Below are 14,693 nucleotides of genomic sequence, written 5' to 3'. Positions count from 1 at the left end.
GTGAATATAGATACATTTATGGATTGCGGTGTTAAAGAAAGAAGTGCCATGAACTACTCACAAGTTACTCATTTTTATTCCCAGACCAAATTGAAATAGCAAAAAGCAACTAGCAAATGTAACGTATGTGCCTGACTTTGAAAACATAAAACAGGTTTGTTGGGCAAATCCCCAATATAATCTGACAGTCAGTCTTAATAAAATGTATGTTCCAGGTCTTTATTTTACAGCAATTTTTTTCAAGGGTACACAATTGCAAATAGTAAACTGTCACCTGTCTGTGGTGAGCCTAAGACAATACAAATCAACTAAATATTTGTTGAGTGGACACAGCAAGCAAAATGTATATTTTTACTCTTAACTTTGTTCCATTCTCACACACCCTCAGACCACGGATTGTTTCTATGGCTTCTCTGAAAGCTTAACCAGCTACTTGGGCCATCCATCTCCACTATGGAGAAACCTGGCAAGCACTTCCACCAACCAGCCTATTTAATTCTTAATGTCAGTGCCAACCTTATCTGTTACCATGACAAGACTCCCCCCCCAACCCATCAAACAATCACAAATGCAAAACAAACAACCCCCCCTCAAAAAATAAATGTATTTTTTTCACAGAGTTGACGGCCGTGTAACAAATGTACAAGAATACTCCAACTCCCTGCTGTCTTTTAGTGACCACATATTAAAATTGGAAAGAACACATTCAACTGTGAGGCCTAGTACTAGAAAATAAAAATGTCAGTATAAAGTAATGGCTGGAGAATTTAGACGAATGCAAGAAGGATGTTTGTCATGCAGCCAAACTGTGTTCAATAAACTGGATTCATAAGCCAATTTATGAGAATATTAGAAAGTGCTGCTTCTTGAACAAGTGGACAGTACTCTCTATAGAACTGTAGTATTCTTTATCTTTAACAAAAAACTAAAAACAAATTCTGCAAGATGGAAGCAAGTGCAAAAATGTTTTTCAATGGCCGACTAATCGGTTTGACTGAAAGATGATAAAAGGGAGTTTGGTCTGTTTTCTTATCAATAAGTGAGTAATAATTAAAAAAAAATATATATATCGGACTTGGTATTCTCATAACTCATCTCTTCCAAGATCATCCAGCTCCACGTCACTCAAGTCAATGTCATCTTCTACAGGAAGCTTAAATAAAACAAAATCACACAGGTTACAGCACAGGCTTCAGAGCAAGAACGACATGACATTCACATAAACATTATAAAAAATAAATTTGTAGTAAAATATTAGCCTGACAAATTTCATGAACCTGTATCTAGTAGATTGAAAATAACAGAATCAGAGAAGTGAATATGCAACCCCCCCTTACAATCAACCTTTTTTTTCTACATTATTCATTATATATTTCTATTATTTACCTCTCCATCTTTGCCATCCCAAGGCTCGACTGAATTAATGTTTGGAAGAGTGCCTCCACCCACAGTAGCTGTAGATCCACGACCCATTGAAAGATCCCTGATACAAAAGCAGGATATCATTTACGTTACCAAGTTATTTCCCCAGCTGACACTTGAGATTCATATTTACTACCAATGTGTACTGTCATTGTGACTAGTTCTGAAATATGAAATGCCTCTAGGCAAAACAGAGTCTAACCAGGTGAATTAGCATTTGGAGAGAGAATGAAATGTACCTCAGAAACTCATGAATTCCCTGTTCACTGAAGGACCCTTTCAAAAGGGCAAATTTCATTTTTCTATAGTTGATCGCTGCCATGGCTGGATATCCAAAGCCTCCAATCCCCAGGGACTGCTCAAGATCCATCTGAACTCCAGCCTCTGTCCACAGCCACCTGTGACAAGGTCAAATGTTATTGAAGAACAAAACATTAGGCATGACAGTCCCCTCTAAACCTCAGCAGTGCCCTTAATGAGGGGTCATTTTACAGCCTATGCTACAGTGCCAAGGACAACATTTTTTTTAAAAATTGGCTCATATAAAAACACACTGCCTCTATGGGCCAAGTGCTGTTGTGTTTTAAGCATGCTGACAATTTCGCGAGAGGCTGCTGGAGAGGAGTTGCATGCAGGCAGATTTGAAATACTGTCTATTTATACATTTAGATATACTTTTGTAAGCAATCAGCACTTCACAGTGCTGTTGCCTATACCCAAGATAAGTCAACTGGTTTTGTTTGCGTTAGTCAGATAAAAACCAAGCTAATCCTTAATAGGAACCATCCCAAAACATGAACCAATTTAAAATTAGTAAAATAATTGTACATTTAAAAATCAATTTAACTAATGACGTGAAAAGCATATTCTGAAATGTACTGCAACAGGACTGGAGTGCAAGACCAGTTGATTTTTCCTTTTTACTGCACTTTCCAAGATGCAAGACATTTCTTGACTATTAACTGCACCTACCCCCACATCTTTTTCTTGTATTTTTCAGCCATTTTCATCATTACTTCCAGGTAGGCATTTCTGCCAGCAGCTCCTACGAGACAAGGAATACGAAGATTAAAGAACATGAACATAAACTAATAAAATGTGCAGGCAATCCCATCGTTTTGTATTTTGTAACTGTTAGGAAAATTGCCCAACTCCAGCAACCGCTGGGAAAACCAAAGTTTGCTACAATTGTTTGTGAAATAAATGAGCAGCTTAAAACAAAATTTAGATTTTCATACCTGTGTCGAGGATGTGAGGCAGAGCCGCAATGATGCAGAGCTGATAATCTTCACAGGTCTTCTTCAAAATGTCTCCATTAAGGATCTGTTAAACATACAAAACTAATATTTTCAGTAAATTGCTTAAGACATTAAAATAGTTTTAGTGAACGTTAGTACTTGTAAAATGAAGTACGATGTCTAGTTCCGGCTTAGATTATACATATTTTCCCTAGACGAGGGGTTGTAAATTAGTATACTACTTCAGCAAATTAAGTCAAAGGTAACATACTTAGGTTAAAGTTACAACACATGTTACACATGCAAAAGAATATGTTTAGGACCTATTCAAAAAGATTTCTTTACAAGGGAAATGCAAAGTGAATGTAAAAGCCCACCTCCAGCAGCTCAGGTGGTGCTGCATTGTCCGAGTACAGATCAAGAGCACGAGCAACAATGTCAGCTTTGGATCGTCCACCTTCGTAGTCCTCTGGCTGCTCTCCTTTACGGAAAACTTTAATAGTAGGAAATCCTTGAATCTGAGATGAAATGCAGTTATGTTGATGTGGCCATCATCTCTACATTCTTTTATTATTATTATTCCTATTTTGTGTTTATGGGTGCACAGCTGCACTCACCCCATATCGGCTAGCTAGCATCTGATGCACTGTTGCATCTACTGCTCCAAGCTTCACTTTGCCTTTTGTTTGTTCTTTCACTTCAGTTGCTGCCGCTGCCCACACTGGTTCAAGGCTAAAAATACAATAAATGATTGTTTTACATAACATGACCTACACACTTATCAAAGTTTGTAGATAAAAGCGTGATATGTATTTTTAAATTACAAAACACAGAAACTATTTATTGTCACTGACTTTTTAAAAGATTTAACCGTTGTTGAGTCACTTAAACACAGTGCAACCATTATGCGACAATGCCATAAGAATCATGACATACATTCACATCGCAAGGCGATGAGTAAAGGATTAAGACAAGTCACTAAAATAAATCTTACTTTTTACAATGACCACACCAAGGTGCATAGAACTCCACCAACCAGATGTCATCACTGTTCAAAACCTTTTTATCAAAGTCATCATCGGTCAGATCAACGACATCTTTCCTGCCTCCACTGCTCTGTTAGCAATAGAAATTCACAACACTTTAGGACAGAATTCATAGACCAGTGAGATGTCTCTCGAATACATGAATTCTTCAGGTCTCACCAAGACAGCTACAAAGCACCATTGGGATGCACATACTGCAAACAAATACACCACTGGTCTCGTTACTTGATGTTGAGAACCTGTATCAGGCTGCAGTGGACTGTTACGGCTGCATTTTTACTCCGCGCCGCCCCCCCCCCGGAATTCTGTAAGATTGGTTGTAAAATAGTGTGTAGAAATTATCCATTTTAACGTGGCAATGTAATTTCTGTTTTAATAAACAAACAAACAAACATTAAATATCTATTTTTAGACCATGATGTGCTGGGGGGGAAAAAAAATTAAAAAAATCACCCCTTTAAGAGTGTGAGATGGTGTATGAATCATACAACAAATGGTTGTACCTGTCTTCCTTGATCAGAGCCACTGCTTTTCCCATCAAGCCTTTCCTTGACCATGGATCGGAGGGAATTCAGGGCTGAATCAACAATGGCTTGGCTGCTCCTTGCACCTAAAAAAGAAAATGATTAGCAATGCAACAACGTGCAAAACCTGTTTGTTAGTAGAACTAAGTGAAAAAATAAAAAATAAAACACAGTACCTTGATAATCCTCTGCTTTGTTCTTATTGGACCCAAAGATTTTGATTGTAGGAAACCCCCGAATGCCATACTGACTACCCAGAGACTTGTGCTGATCTGCATCCACTGCACCAACTTTGACTACTCCCTAGTCAAACAAAATGAATCATGTTCGTATTTTGCTCAACATTTATTGCTGTAATCGTTCATCCTTCAAAAGGTCTAGCCTAGAAACATTCACTTTCATAATCCACACTAACCAACAGCTCTTAACTCCCAGCTCAATGTGATCAATAGTTGGCGATATGTTTCTAAATACAATGCTTTCCAATTGGAATATAATGATTAGGTTTGTTAGTCTGAACATTAACATGGTGTACTTAATGGCTTTGCTTTTAAATGGCATTTCAAAACAGAACTAGTAAAAAAGGTAGGGGAGTCTATATTCCTGTTTGGCATAACAGTTCATGCAAATGAGTAAAAACAAAACAAAGTTCTTACTTTTAAAGCTGTGGCTGCCTTCTTCCAGTGTGGTGTGAGGCTTTGACAATGGCCACACCTGGAAGGAAACGCTTGTGTGTAATTGAAATGATACAACATTTTACTGTCATAATAAAAATATCAAATCTAAATTGCAAACAAGTCTGCAATGTATTTTAAATAATTCTCTAAAATCTCAAATAATAATAAAGCTTGGAGTCAACTTTTAATTCCTGGTTGGTACTACAAACCTGAACTGTATCCAGAGCAGGCAATTAGTCACGTAATGTTTATATGCAAGTTAGACTAAACACTCCACAGGCTTTTCTAGTAACTAACTGACAGCATATGAACTGCTATAAGTATTTTACTTTAAAGAACAGGCTAATGAAAGACGTACAGTGTAATCTTGTAGTCGTGTTGTAGATGAGGTTCATGTGGACACCAGGTTGCAGCAGTAAAAAAAAAAAGTGTAAGAGTCCCGTTTATATTGAACTTACCACGGAGCATAGAACTCTATCAGCCATAAGCTGTCGCTCTGTAAAACTTCTCTGTTGAAGTTTGCCGGAGTTAATTCAACAACATCATCACTTGACGAGTAAAAACCATTCACAGTCAGAAACAACGTACAGGCCACCGTACCTGAAATAAATAATATAAATAATTAATCAATTAATTAATAATAATAATAATAAAAACTTCACACATACCTGAGCCTGGCCAATTTACCCTAGTGATGGAACAACAACGCTCAGCTACTCGACTGAAGCGCAATACTTGAACTAGGACCCTATTGCACCTGTTGTCAATGGGACTGCACAATCAGTAACCTTAAAGTGTTTTCCATAGGTACAGTGATAGTTTTACAACACCCAGGAAAACAGGTGGATTCCCAAAAACACTTTAAAAGTATGATTCAAATAGAACTAAATGATCCGATTTAATTTTCATACATCGACAATATAGCAAGTCCATGACACACACACACACACACAAAACATTTACAGTTCACTTTGCAATGGATGTGATACAATATTTAAATCAAGAAAAATAAAACAATTAAATATAGTAATTCAATACAGTATAATAATAGCTTGTATTGCCAGTGCAAATCACAACATTGGGCCAACGCAACATACAGTATTGCATACAGCTGTATGCAGAAAAATATCTTTCCATCTTTAAAACACCACAATGTTGGCACCCGTGCAATTAAAATCTATCTTACCTATTAAGTTTTTCATGTTTGATGCTACCACCATCCGCAAACCTATCTCTTCCCGAATCAGCTCTCTGTTCCTTGTGCTAGTGCCACTTACGCACGAAGAAGTCTTAGGCTCAAAAAAGACACTAACCCTCGCCGTGTCGGCCTCTGATTGGCCTGTTTCATACTTCTAACGACGTACCCAATCAAACGCCGACGTGTAGTTCTCACACTGAGTAGGTGGAGTACGGAGTGACAGTTCTTCCGTTAAGGAGGCTGAAAAGCTACGTTGTCATAAAGAAATTGCCAACGATTATAATATCTAAGTTTTCCCATTAGTTATAAATGTACTAATAATGTCGTTTTTGACGCTGTTTGAAACATTTATACATAACATCCGCGTCAACAACAAAAGTAGCTATCCATCTCTATTTTTTTTTGTTTGTTTAGTAACTTCCAGATTCATGTCAGAATTGATTTTTCAGAGCACCATCCTGGTTTGAAACGTCCGGTCTAGGTTTTTTTTTTTTTTTTCCACTTCAGTGGTGTATGTTCGACAAACAGAAGTAACTTTCCTAGTTCGTGTAAGTATGAGCAATGAAGAGGTTTTTAAGAAGACTGTACACCTTTATTAACCAAACATGTACCACAATTCTGTAAAATGAACTTTGAAATACAAAATAACAAGCCTCGAAATGAGATTATTTTCTTTATATTTAACCCACTTCTATCAGTTAGCGATGCTGTGAAATGTGGCTTAACTTCAACCTGCATATCGTTTATAAAGGCTTTTGTTTATGTAAAAAAATAAATAAAAAAAAGGCAATGGGATGGAAGCCTATGTGGTAGAAAGACCCACAATAACCTCAAAATGTTTTGTATTGCTAAATTATGTTCCATTCGTCTGATAGAATGGGCCCAATCAATACAGTACATTCATTTAACAGGGTTCATATTCATTGGACCATTGACATTATCCCTACTAGCACCACACATCTTAGTGATAGGTCAAAATGGGTTAATGATAACTAAAAAAAAAACAAAAAAACGTTGTATTTAGATATTAAAAATACAGATTACGGTCTCCATAAACTCATATATACAGATATACATGGGTACTGTACATACATACATGTATAAACAATAATCTCCCACATAACATTTTGCTTGAAGGATATAAAAGCACTGAAATAGGTGGGTCTGGAGAGCAAACAATTTTTTGTCCCTCCCCTTAGGCTAACAATATACAGTACATTGTAAACCCTACACAGACAAAACCTGCAGTTTATACCCCCTTAGCCATTCTGTCCTCAAGCAATTGCACCCAATCGTGTAGTTGTGTAGTGCTGTCGACTAATATCTACTGATAGCCTCTTGTGATGTGTGCTGTTCTGCAAATAAGAAGGCATGAAAAGCCAGTGAATTAGCCAGCTATTTCCTTAGGACTGCACTACAGGATTCTTATTTTTATGCTTATGATTTGTATTTGTGCAGGAAGCTTGGTATAAGAGAGTCGCAAGGCTTATCCCCGATACAAGGTGTATTGAAATCCAACGTCGAAAACTTACATTATGAGAAAAATCCCCACTGAAACGCAGTAATCCCTCAGGGGAACTCCAGGAGTGATAGCTTTTTACCTGTGGGCTCTCAGCTGGATGTGCTCATTCAAGGGAATTTATGCTAATAGAGGAGCTGGTTAAGCTGGTCGAAGAAACAATGGGCCCATTGAAAATCCTGTTACTCTAAAGTTCGTCTACTCTGCTAAATTAAACGATTGCTGTAAATTGTGTGCGGGATTGCTATGTACCAGCTGGGATCCCAGTAAGAGTCTAAATTTGTTCCAATTCTGACATCAGCACACTAGGAGCTGGTGGTATTTTCAGCAAGCATATGATATATTGTTCTTTGACACGCCTGTCATCTTGTTACAGCCCAATAACAATTGACATGAGTAAAAGGTTGAGGAAGTTGTTTTACAGCTGAAATATCATAACAACATTCTACAGGTCCCTTATATTGCTACTAATGACTATATTTTCCAGACTTTCACTTTCACTCAGGTTTCTCCCATTTTTGCTGCCACAGCTCTGTAAAAGTCCTTAAATATATTACAACACCAGCGGAGCCTGGCACTCCCTTTCTGTGTGTAACGGCAGAGACTGCATGGGTACGGACCGGTAATCACGTGTAACGCAAACAAGCATCTTAAATACAACATGCGCTACACATAGACAAGTTAGGCATGGTCGGGTGAGACACCTTGACCAGAGTCAACACAAAGATCAACAGCAAAACAATAAGGATGAGAAGGGTGTTGTGTCAAGGATAGGAAAGAAAGCTTTTTTTAAATCTTTGCTACTACCGATTTATATTGGTAAGGATCATATATTTTAATATGTTACTTATGATTTAATGGTTGTATTTTAAACATAATGATATATTTGATTTAAAGCAATCAGTGCAAACACTATAATTTCCCCTTTTACAACCTGGGTTTTAGGTTAATAGCTAGGTACCACAAATACTGCTCAATATCTGTACATATGCAACTTTACTTATTCCTTTCTTTTAAGTGACTGTTGCATCTCCATGTTGGCCCATTCTGGAGCAATCTATGTGTTTTTTTTTTTTTTTGTGAATGATGATGCTAGTACATTGTTCTCAAGGATGACAGCCTTCTGATTTGCTCATCTCACATTTGAGTTTTGACGATGAACCCTCTGATGACTAATAAGTCCTGTCTTTGCTCGGAAGTGCTTCCCACAATCTGGACACTGAATATCACTTGGGCAAACTGGCTGCTTGTCAGCAGCATACTGAATGTGTGGAGATTCATGCTCAGCTGTTCCCTTAAGAGTAGCCATTTGCCATTTTAGTTTGTCTAAGGCTACTGGCTCCCATGTCTCTACACCAATGCCGCATTTCTTCAAGTTTGCCTCGAGATATCGTCTTTATATCGCTTCCTTTGGCCACCTTGAGAGCGTGCTCCATGCTGTAGTTCAGAATAGAACACTTGCTTAGTGATTCTATCGTCATGCATTCTCATGAGATGTCCGTCTTGTCTGACCCGCTGTAGCTGTGCCTTTGTTATCATGGGCTCAATGCCTGGCATGTTTGCTCTGCTTAACACTTCAGTGTGAGGAATCCTGGCCTGCCATAGTATCTTCAAGATTTTTCTGAGACAGCCAAGGTGGAAGCGGTTAAGTCTCCTGATATGATGGCTGTATATGTCTCTGATGCATATAGCAGAGATGTTAAGACTACAGCTTTGTACACCTTCAGTTTGGTTTCGTTTTCGATGCCTCTTTTGACCCACAAGTGCTCGCAGAGCCTACCAGAAGCGGCACTAGCTTTAGCTAGTCTGAGGGAAACCTCATCATCAATCAGAGCACCACAGCACAGTGCAGTACCTAGATAGGTAAGCCTATCCACAGCTGATAGTATGTGATCATCGATTATGATGGCAGGAGGTATGTATGGCTGACCTGGGGCAGATTGATACATCACTTTGGTCGTCTTTAGGCTGATGGTCAGGCCAGACTTTTTACAGGCATCTGAGAAGAGTTTCGTGATAACTTGTAGATCCTCTTGTGAGTGAGTGGAAAGGGCACAATCAGCAAACATGAGCACCTGAACAGTTCTTTGAAGACTTTTGTCATGGCTTTCAGTCGACAAAGATTGAAAAGTTTACCATCAACTCTGAAGCGTATATAGACTGATGTCACAGTCTCTAAAGGCATATATTTGCATGGCAGCAAATAGGGTGCTGAACAGTGTAGGTGCTGGAACACAGCCTTGCTTGACACCTTTGGAAACGGGGAGTGGGTTGGAGTGCTCACTGTTGTCCATAGCTGGCCATCATGCCAACATGGAACTGACTCACCATCTGGATGTATTTTTCTGTGCAGCCTATAACGGCTAACAGCTTCTAGAGACATTGTCTGCTGACTGTTTCAAAAGCCTTTGTGAGGTCAGCAAACAAATAATTAAAGGTCCATGTTTTGTTCTTGGCACTTTTCTTGTAGCTGTCTTGCAGAGACAATCATGTAGATGGTACCTCGGCCTGTTCTGAATTCACACTGGCTGTCTGGCAAAACAGCCTCAGCTATAGGCTCAGTGTATTCTGGCCAGGATCTTTCCTGCTATAACAAGCAGTGAAATGCCTCAGTGGTTGTCACACACAAATCCATTCCCCTTCTGTTTGAAAAGGTGTATGATGGATGTGTCTCTGTGGTCCATTCCACAAGTCTTTCTTGTCAATAAAAAAATGTTAGGCCACTGTCACACAATTGTTTTCTACAAATGGATGTACGTATTTCAGTGATGAACTCATGATTTTTTCATTATGTGTTGGTATATTTTGGTACAATACTGTAAAGATTGCATGTATTGTATTAATTGTTGTTTACAAATTGGAAGTGTTAAGGTACCACAAATAGATAACTCTTGTGGCATAATCAGCAGGTTGGACCTTTACTGTTTCATGGAAAAATAAATCCCTACATAAATTAAAGGGGATTTTAGACCATTGTATATTCATCTGGCTCTTGGTTGATAAACATTACTATTTATGATGTACCTTGTCACCTACAAATACCTAATCTCCAGAAGTTTTTTTGTTAACATTTTCATAGTTCAACCGCTAGAGGGTGCACGTTGATCACTTGTATAAACTTCAGCACACACTTTTTCATTCAAGTAAACATTATGCGTTTTTCATGCAAAATAACTCGCCAAGATTCTTAATATTCTAAAAACTGACAGACAAATCAATTGCAACTTTTCTTGTTGGCTACGTATTTTGGTCAGAAAATGTAATCGGTAAAAATAAATAAATAAATAAATAAAAGATTACAACGGAATTACAACAACACAGTACAGTTAACTTTTATATAAAACAATTCCCTGTCAGACAATACATACCAAAGTGATTTAATAGTTTAAAAGACATTATTAAAAACACAAATGTATGAAGCTTTAGCATTCTAAAAAGATAAATACAACTGTTCAAAACATCATTTTATTGTATATTAATATAATATTGTATATTAAAGTGTTTAAAGACGTATTCCATTTTTTTAAAGTACGATTTGTAGTTCACAATGCAGTTGACCATATGTTTTCCTGTAATCATCTATTTTGTTTGAAATAATATTGTGCGCTATCGTGACCTCTTTTCCACTCTTAAGTGTGTTGATGACTGTGGTACTTCTCCAGGGACTTGTTTATGACGGATCACCTGTTTTTGCACCAGAGCTGTCAATTACTTTTCTAATCGCCTCACAAGTTTATGGTTCTATGACGCGCTGTGTGTGAATCTGGATAAATAGCCCTGACAAGACAGAACCCCTGCTCTGGATTGCACTTTAAACACGAGGCAGCCGGCTATTGACGTTTCGTCGCACTCATTCCACAGTCTACTGGAAGAGAAGGGACCTGTTATGCACCAGGGTACCAGGGAAATAGAATGTGCAGGGGCTCTCTGGTGCGCCTTTGTTTTCTTTTAGGAAAGATCTGATGTGGTAAATTATACAATTAAAACAAAATCGTCAGCTTGCATTTCTGATTCCTCAATTCCATGTAAGAAAAGCGAATGTGACTGAGTTTACACTATTGCGCATTTTAGAGATACTAGAAGGGACCCTTATTTTAATGTATTGAAAATCTATTGGATCGCAATAAGCAAAATGTGGGGAATGCCTAGGATGAGATATGCAAACTGCAATGGTTCAGAGGCAAGTGAGGAAACTGAGATCGTGGTAAATATTGGAGGAGTGAGACAAGTGCTGTATGGGGATATCCTGAACCGCTACCCGGAGACCCGACTCGCTGAGCTAGCCAACTGCTCTTCTGGGGGATACGATGCAATTTTCTCCCTTTGCGACGACTACGACCCCGCTAGGAAAGAGTTTTACTTCGACAGAGATCCAGGCGCATTCAAGTGCATTATAGACGTGTATTACTTTGGAGAGATCCATATGAAAAGGGGCATTTGTCCCATCTGCTTCCAGAAAGAGTTGGAGTTTTGGAAAATAGATCCTAGTTTTCTGGACGACTGTTGCAAAAGCAATCTGAGCGAGAAGAAAGAAGAACTACAAGAAATAGCAAATAGAGTACAGTTAATATTGGACGACTTGGAAGGAGATCCCTCTGACGACCGCTGGCAAAAGTGCCAAAAGTTTATTTGGAAGTTTTTGGAGAAACCGGAGTCTTCGCTTCCAGCGCGAGTGGTGGCCATCATGTCCTTTCTCTTTATTCTGATTTCTTCGGTGGTGATGTGTGTGGGGACTATCCCGGAGCTACAAGTGGCGGATGCCGAAGGTAACCACGTGGAACACCCGACTTTAGAAGCCATCGAGACAGTCTGTATAGGCTGGTTTACCATTGAGTACGTTCTCAGATTAATCTCGTCACCGAATAAAGTGCATTTTGCCCTCTCGTTTATGAACATCATTGACATTCTGGCAATAATGCCATTCTATGTGAGTTTAAGTCTCACCTACCTGGGTAACAAGATGATGGAGCTGTCCAACGTTCAGCAGGCCATCCAGGCTTTGAGAATTATGAGGATTGCAAGGATTTTCAAACTGGCACGCCACTCTTCTGGTCTCCAAACTCTAACATACGCTTTGAAAATGAGCTTCAAAGAACTTGGATTGCTACTCATGTATTTAGCAATGGGGATCTTTGTGTTTTCTGCCGTGGGTTACACCATGGAGCAGAACCACCCGGAGACGCTTTTCAAGAGCATCCCCCAATCTTTTTGGTGGGCTATAATTACCATGACTACTGTTGGCTACGGGGACATATACCCCAAAACCACCCTGGGTAAATGCAATGCAGCGATGAGCTTCCTCTGTGGGGTGATTGCCATAGCCCTACCCATTCACCCGATCATTAACAACTTCGTCAAATACTATGACAAACAGAGAGTGTTGGAGACTGCAGCCAAACACGAGCTCGATCTGATGGCACTGCATTCCACCGAGAGGAAGGGAAGGAACGAAAGCAACGCTGCAGCTGGCTTGAACAGCAGGAACATGTCCTATAGCGACAGTCACATTCCGCTTTTATCAGACGCGAAACAGCGCAGAACAAGACTCCAAAGCTGTAAATAAACTTTTTTTTTTCGTGTTGACAAACAGTCCTGGACGATATTGTGCAATCTATGAGCTGGATCTAAGAGGTGACTAATCATGTCATTATTCTATTACTTTCTTGTATAGCTCTTTGGTAAAGAGGAAACAGTTTTGTCGCAACAACTGGTTGGGTCACTCTGAACTATGTAGTTTATCCTGATGTTTAAAATATTTATGATGTGTGTGGCGTTACTGTATCTGCATGTTTATCACAACGTAATTTAGTGTAATATGCACACTTTCTGTATGCGAAAGCCCGCGTAGCCTATCCCTAATAAAACCGTATGTAAAATGTGTTTGCTGGTCTCATGTTTTTTTTTTTTTTACTGATTAATCTAATATTGTAATGTTTAGATCTAAAAAAAGACGTTCCAGCGCCATTTTAACTGAAAGCATTTTCCTTAAGTGTGTGTTACACAATTATACACGTGTTTTACAAAAGCCTTGTAATTGCTACGCTACTTCAGCGCAAAAATAAAACAACTTTATATTTCAATAGAGATATGCGTTCTTATTTTTAAAATACATTTTTTGTTATAATTTAAAAAAAAAAAAAAACATTTTGATAATCGTTGATTTAATTTAGGTCCTTGTAATTGTACATTATAAAATATAAAATATGACATACTGTAAATTTAAATTTTGTATTAGGTTCCAGAAAGAACGTTTTTATTTATTTATTTAGTTTATTGTACAGAAATGTGAACACGTTAGCAACAGTTTATGCTTGTTTGTGTTCAGCTTAACTTGATTACACGTTTAAATCAAAATTCCACCGCACACCCTATACCACCACCCACTCCCATCATTGTGCAGTTCAACCACACCTTCAATATTTGCTTTGAAAGGGACTTTTAATGGCAGCATAATATTGAGGGACCCCAGTACCTTCAGATCAGGGCAGTGTTGCCTCTTTCGAGGTATTCCAAGGTTAAGATACAGACACTGGGTTATTTTCTATACATTTTTTTTAGTGTATGGTGAATGGATCCCTGCCTTGTTTTATGTTTGCTTCCAAATTATCATCTCCGTGCGTCTGCTACAGCAGTATTTGCTCAACGCGTGTTTCAATAAAGTTTTAATCACCCCAGATAACGTGTTCAAACAAAGCAGCGTCAATCTGGTGGTGCTGATCAGCATGCTTTTTGTGTTTTGTCGGGTTTTTGCTGCAGCCCTGCTTCAGTAAGATTAAATGTAAGAGTTCTGGGTCAAAGGTGGGCAGACTGGAAGAACCGTAATACTTAAACATAACATCTGTGTATCGCAATTTGTAATAGAGTATCCAAGTACAAACAGCGGTGTCGATGAGAATTATTGAGATTATACAATCTACATGCAGGTGCAAATGTATACAGATGACCTCCGCATATCTCTTAACTTTTACTATTATGATTATAATTAGGAGTAAAAGACAACTGCAACTGTGCGCGTGTCATGAATGACCAGTTTAAGACGGAGGGTGGAACGAGCGTCAGATTTCAATTC

General features: G+C 38.5%; 2 protein-coding genes across 2 annotated transcripts; one reads left to right on the top strand and one right to left on the bottom strand.

Annotated features, from left to right (window-relative positions):
• Positions 1–57: 57 nt before the first annotated feature.
• Positions 58–6,258, bottom strand: LOC121317525 (protein disulfide-isomerase A6-like). Its single transcript, XM_041253553.1, has 13 exons — positions 6,094–6,258; positions 5,366–5,507; positions 4,887–4,944; positions 4,407–4,533; positions 4,210–4,316; positions 3,655–3,776; positions 3,278–3,392; positions 3,038–3,178; positions 2,661–2,745; positions 2,395–2,467; positions 1,662–1,820; positions 1,387–1,483; positions 58–1,153 (listed from the first exon to the last, which is right to left on the bottom strand). The coding sequence occupies exons 1-13, from the start codon at positions 6,125–6,127 to the stop codon at positions 1,085–1,087; spliced, it is 1,329 nt and encodes a 442-aa protein (XP_041109487.1). The 5' UTR covers positions 6,128–6,258; the 3' UTR covers positions 58–1,084.
• Positions 6,259–11,356: 5,098 nt separating this feature from the next.
• LOC121317524 (potassium voltage-gated channel subfamily F member 1-like) lies at positions 11,357–13,670 on the top strand. Its single transcript, XM_041253551.1, has one exon. The coding sequence runs from the start codon at positions 11,757–11,759 to the stop codon at positions 13,185–13,187; it is 1,431 nt and encodes a 476-aa protein (XP_041109485.1). The 5' UTR covers positions 11,357–11,756; the 3' UTR covers positions 13,188–13,670.
• The last annotated feature ends 1,023 nt before the right edge of the window (positions 13,671–14,693 follow it).

This window comes from Polyodon spathula, chromosome 6, assembly GCF_017654505.1.
Source record: "Polyodon spathula isolate WHYD16114869_AA chromosome 6, ASM1765450v1, whole genome shotgun sequence".
In the NCBI taxonomy this organism is placed as follows: Eukaryota; Metazoa; Chordata; class Actinopteri; order Acipenseriformes; family Polyodontidae; genus Polyodon; species Polyodon spathula.
The sequence above is the reverse complement of the archived record's forward strand: the minus strand, read 5'-3'. Positions and strand labels throughout refer to the sequence as shown.

Bases quoted from the DNA above. Each gene is read 5' to 3' on its own strand.
- LOC121317525 (XM_041253553.1), bottom strand. From the start codon at position 6,127: ATGGTGGTAGCATCAAACATGAAAAACTTAATAG. The intron at 3,393-3,654 runs GTAAGATTTATT...TTGTATTTTTAG, and splicing joins TGGTGTGGTCATTGTAAAAA to CCTTGAACCAGTGTGGGCAG. The intron at 1,821-2,394 runs GTAGGTGCAGTT...ACCTTGTCACAG, and splicing joins TACAAGAAAAAGATGTGGGG to GTGGCTGTGGACAGAGGCTG.
- LOC121317524 (XM_041253551.1), top strand. From the start codon at position 11,757: ATGTGGGGAATGCCTAGGATGAGATATGCAAACTGCAATGGTTCAGAG.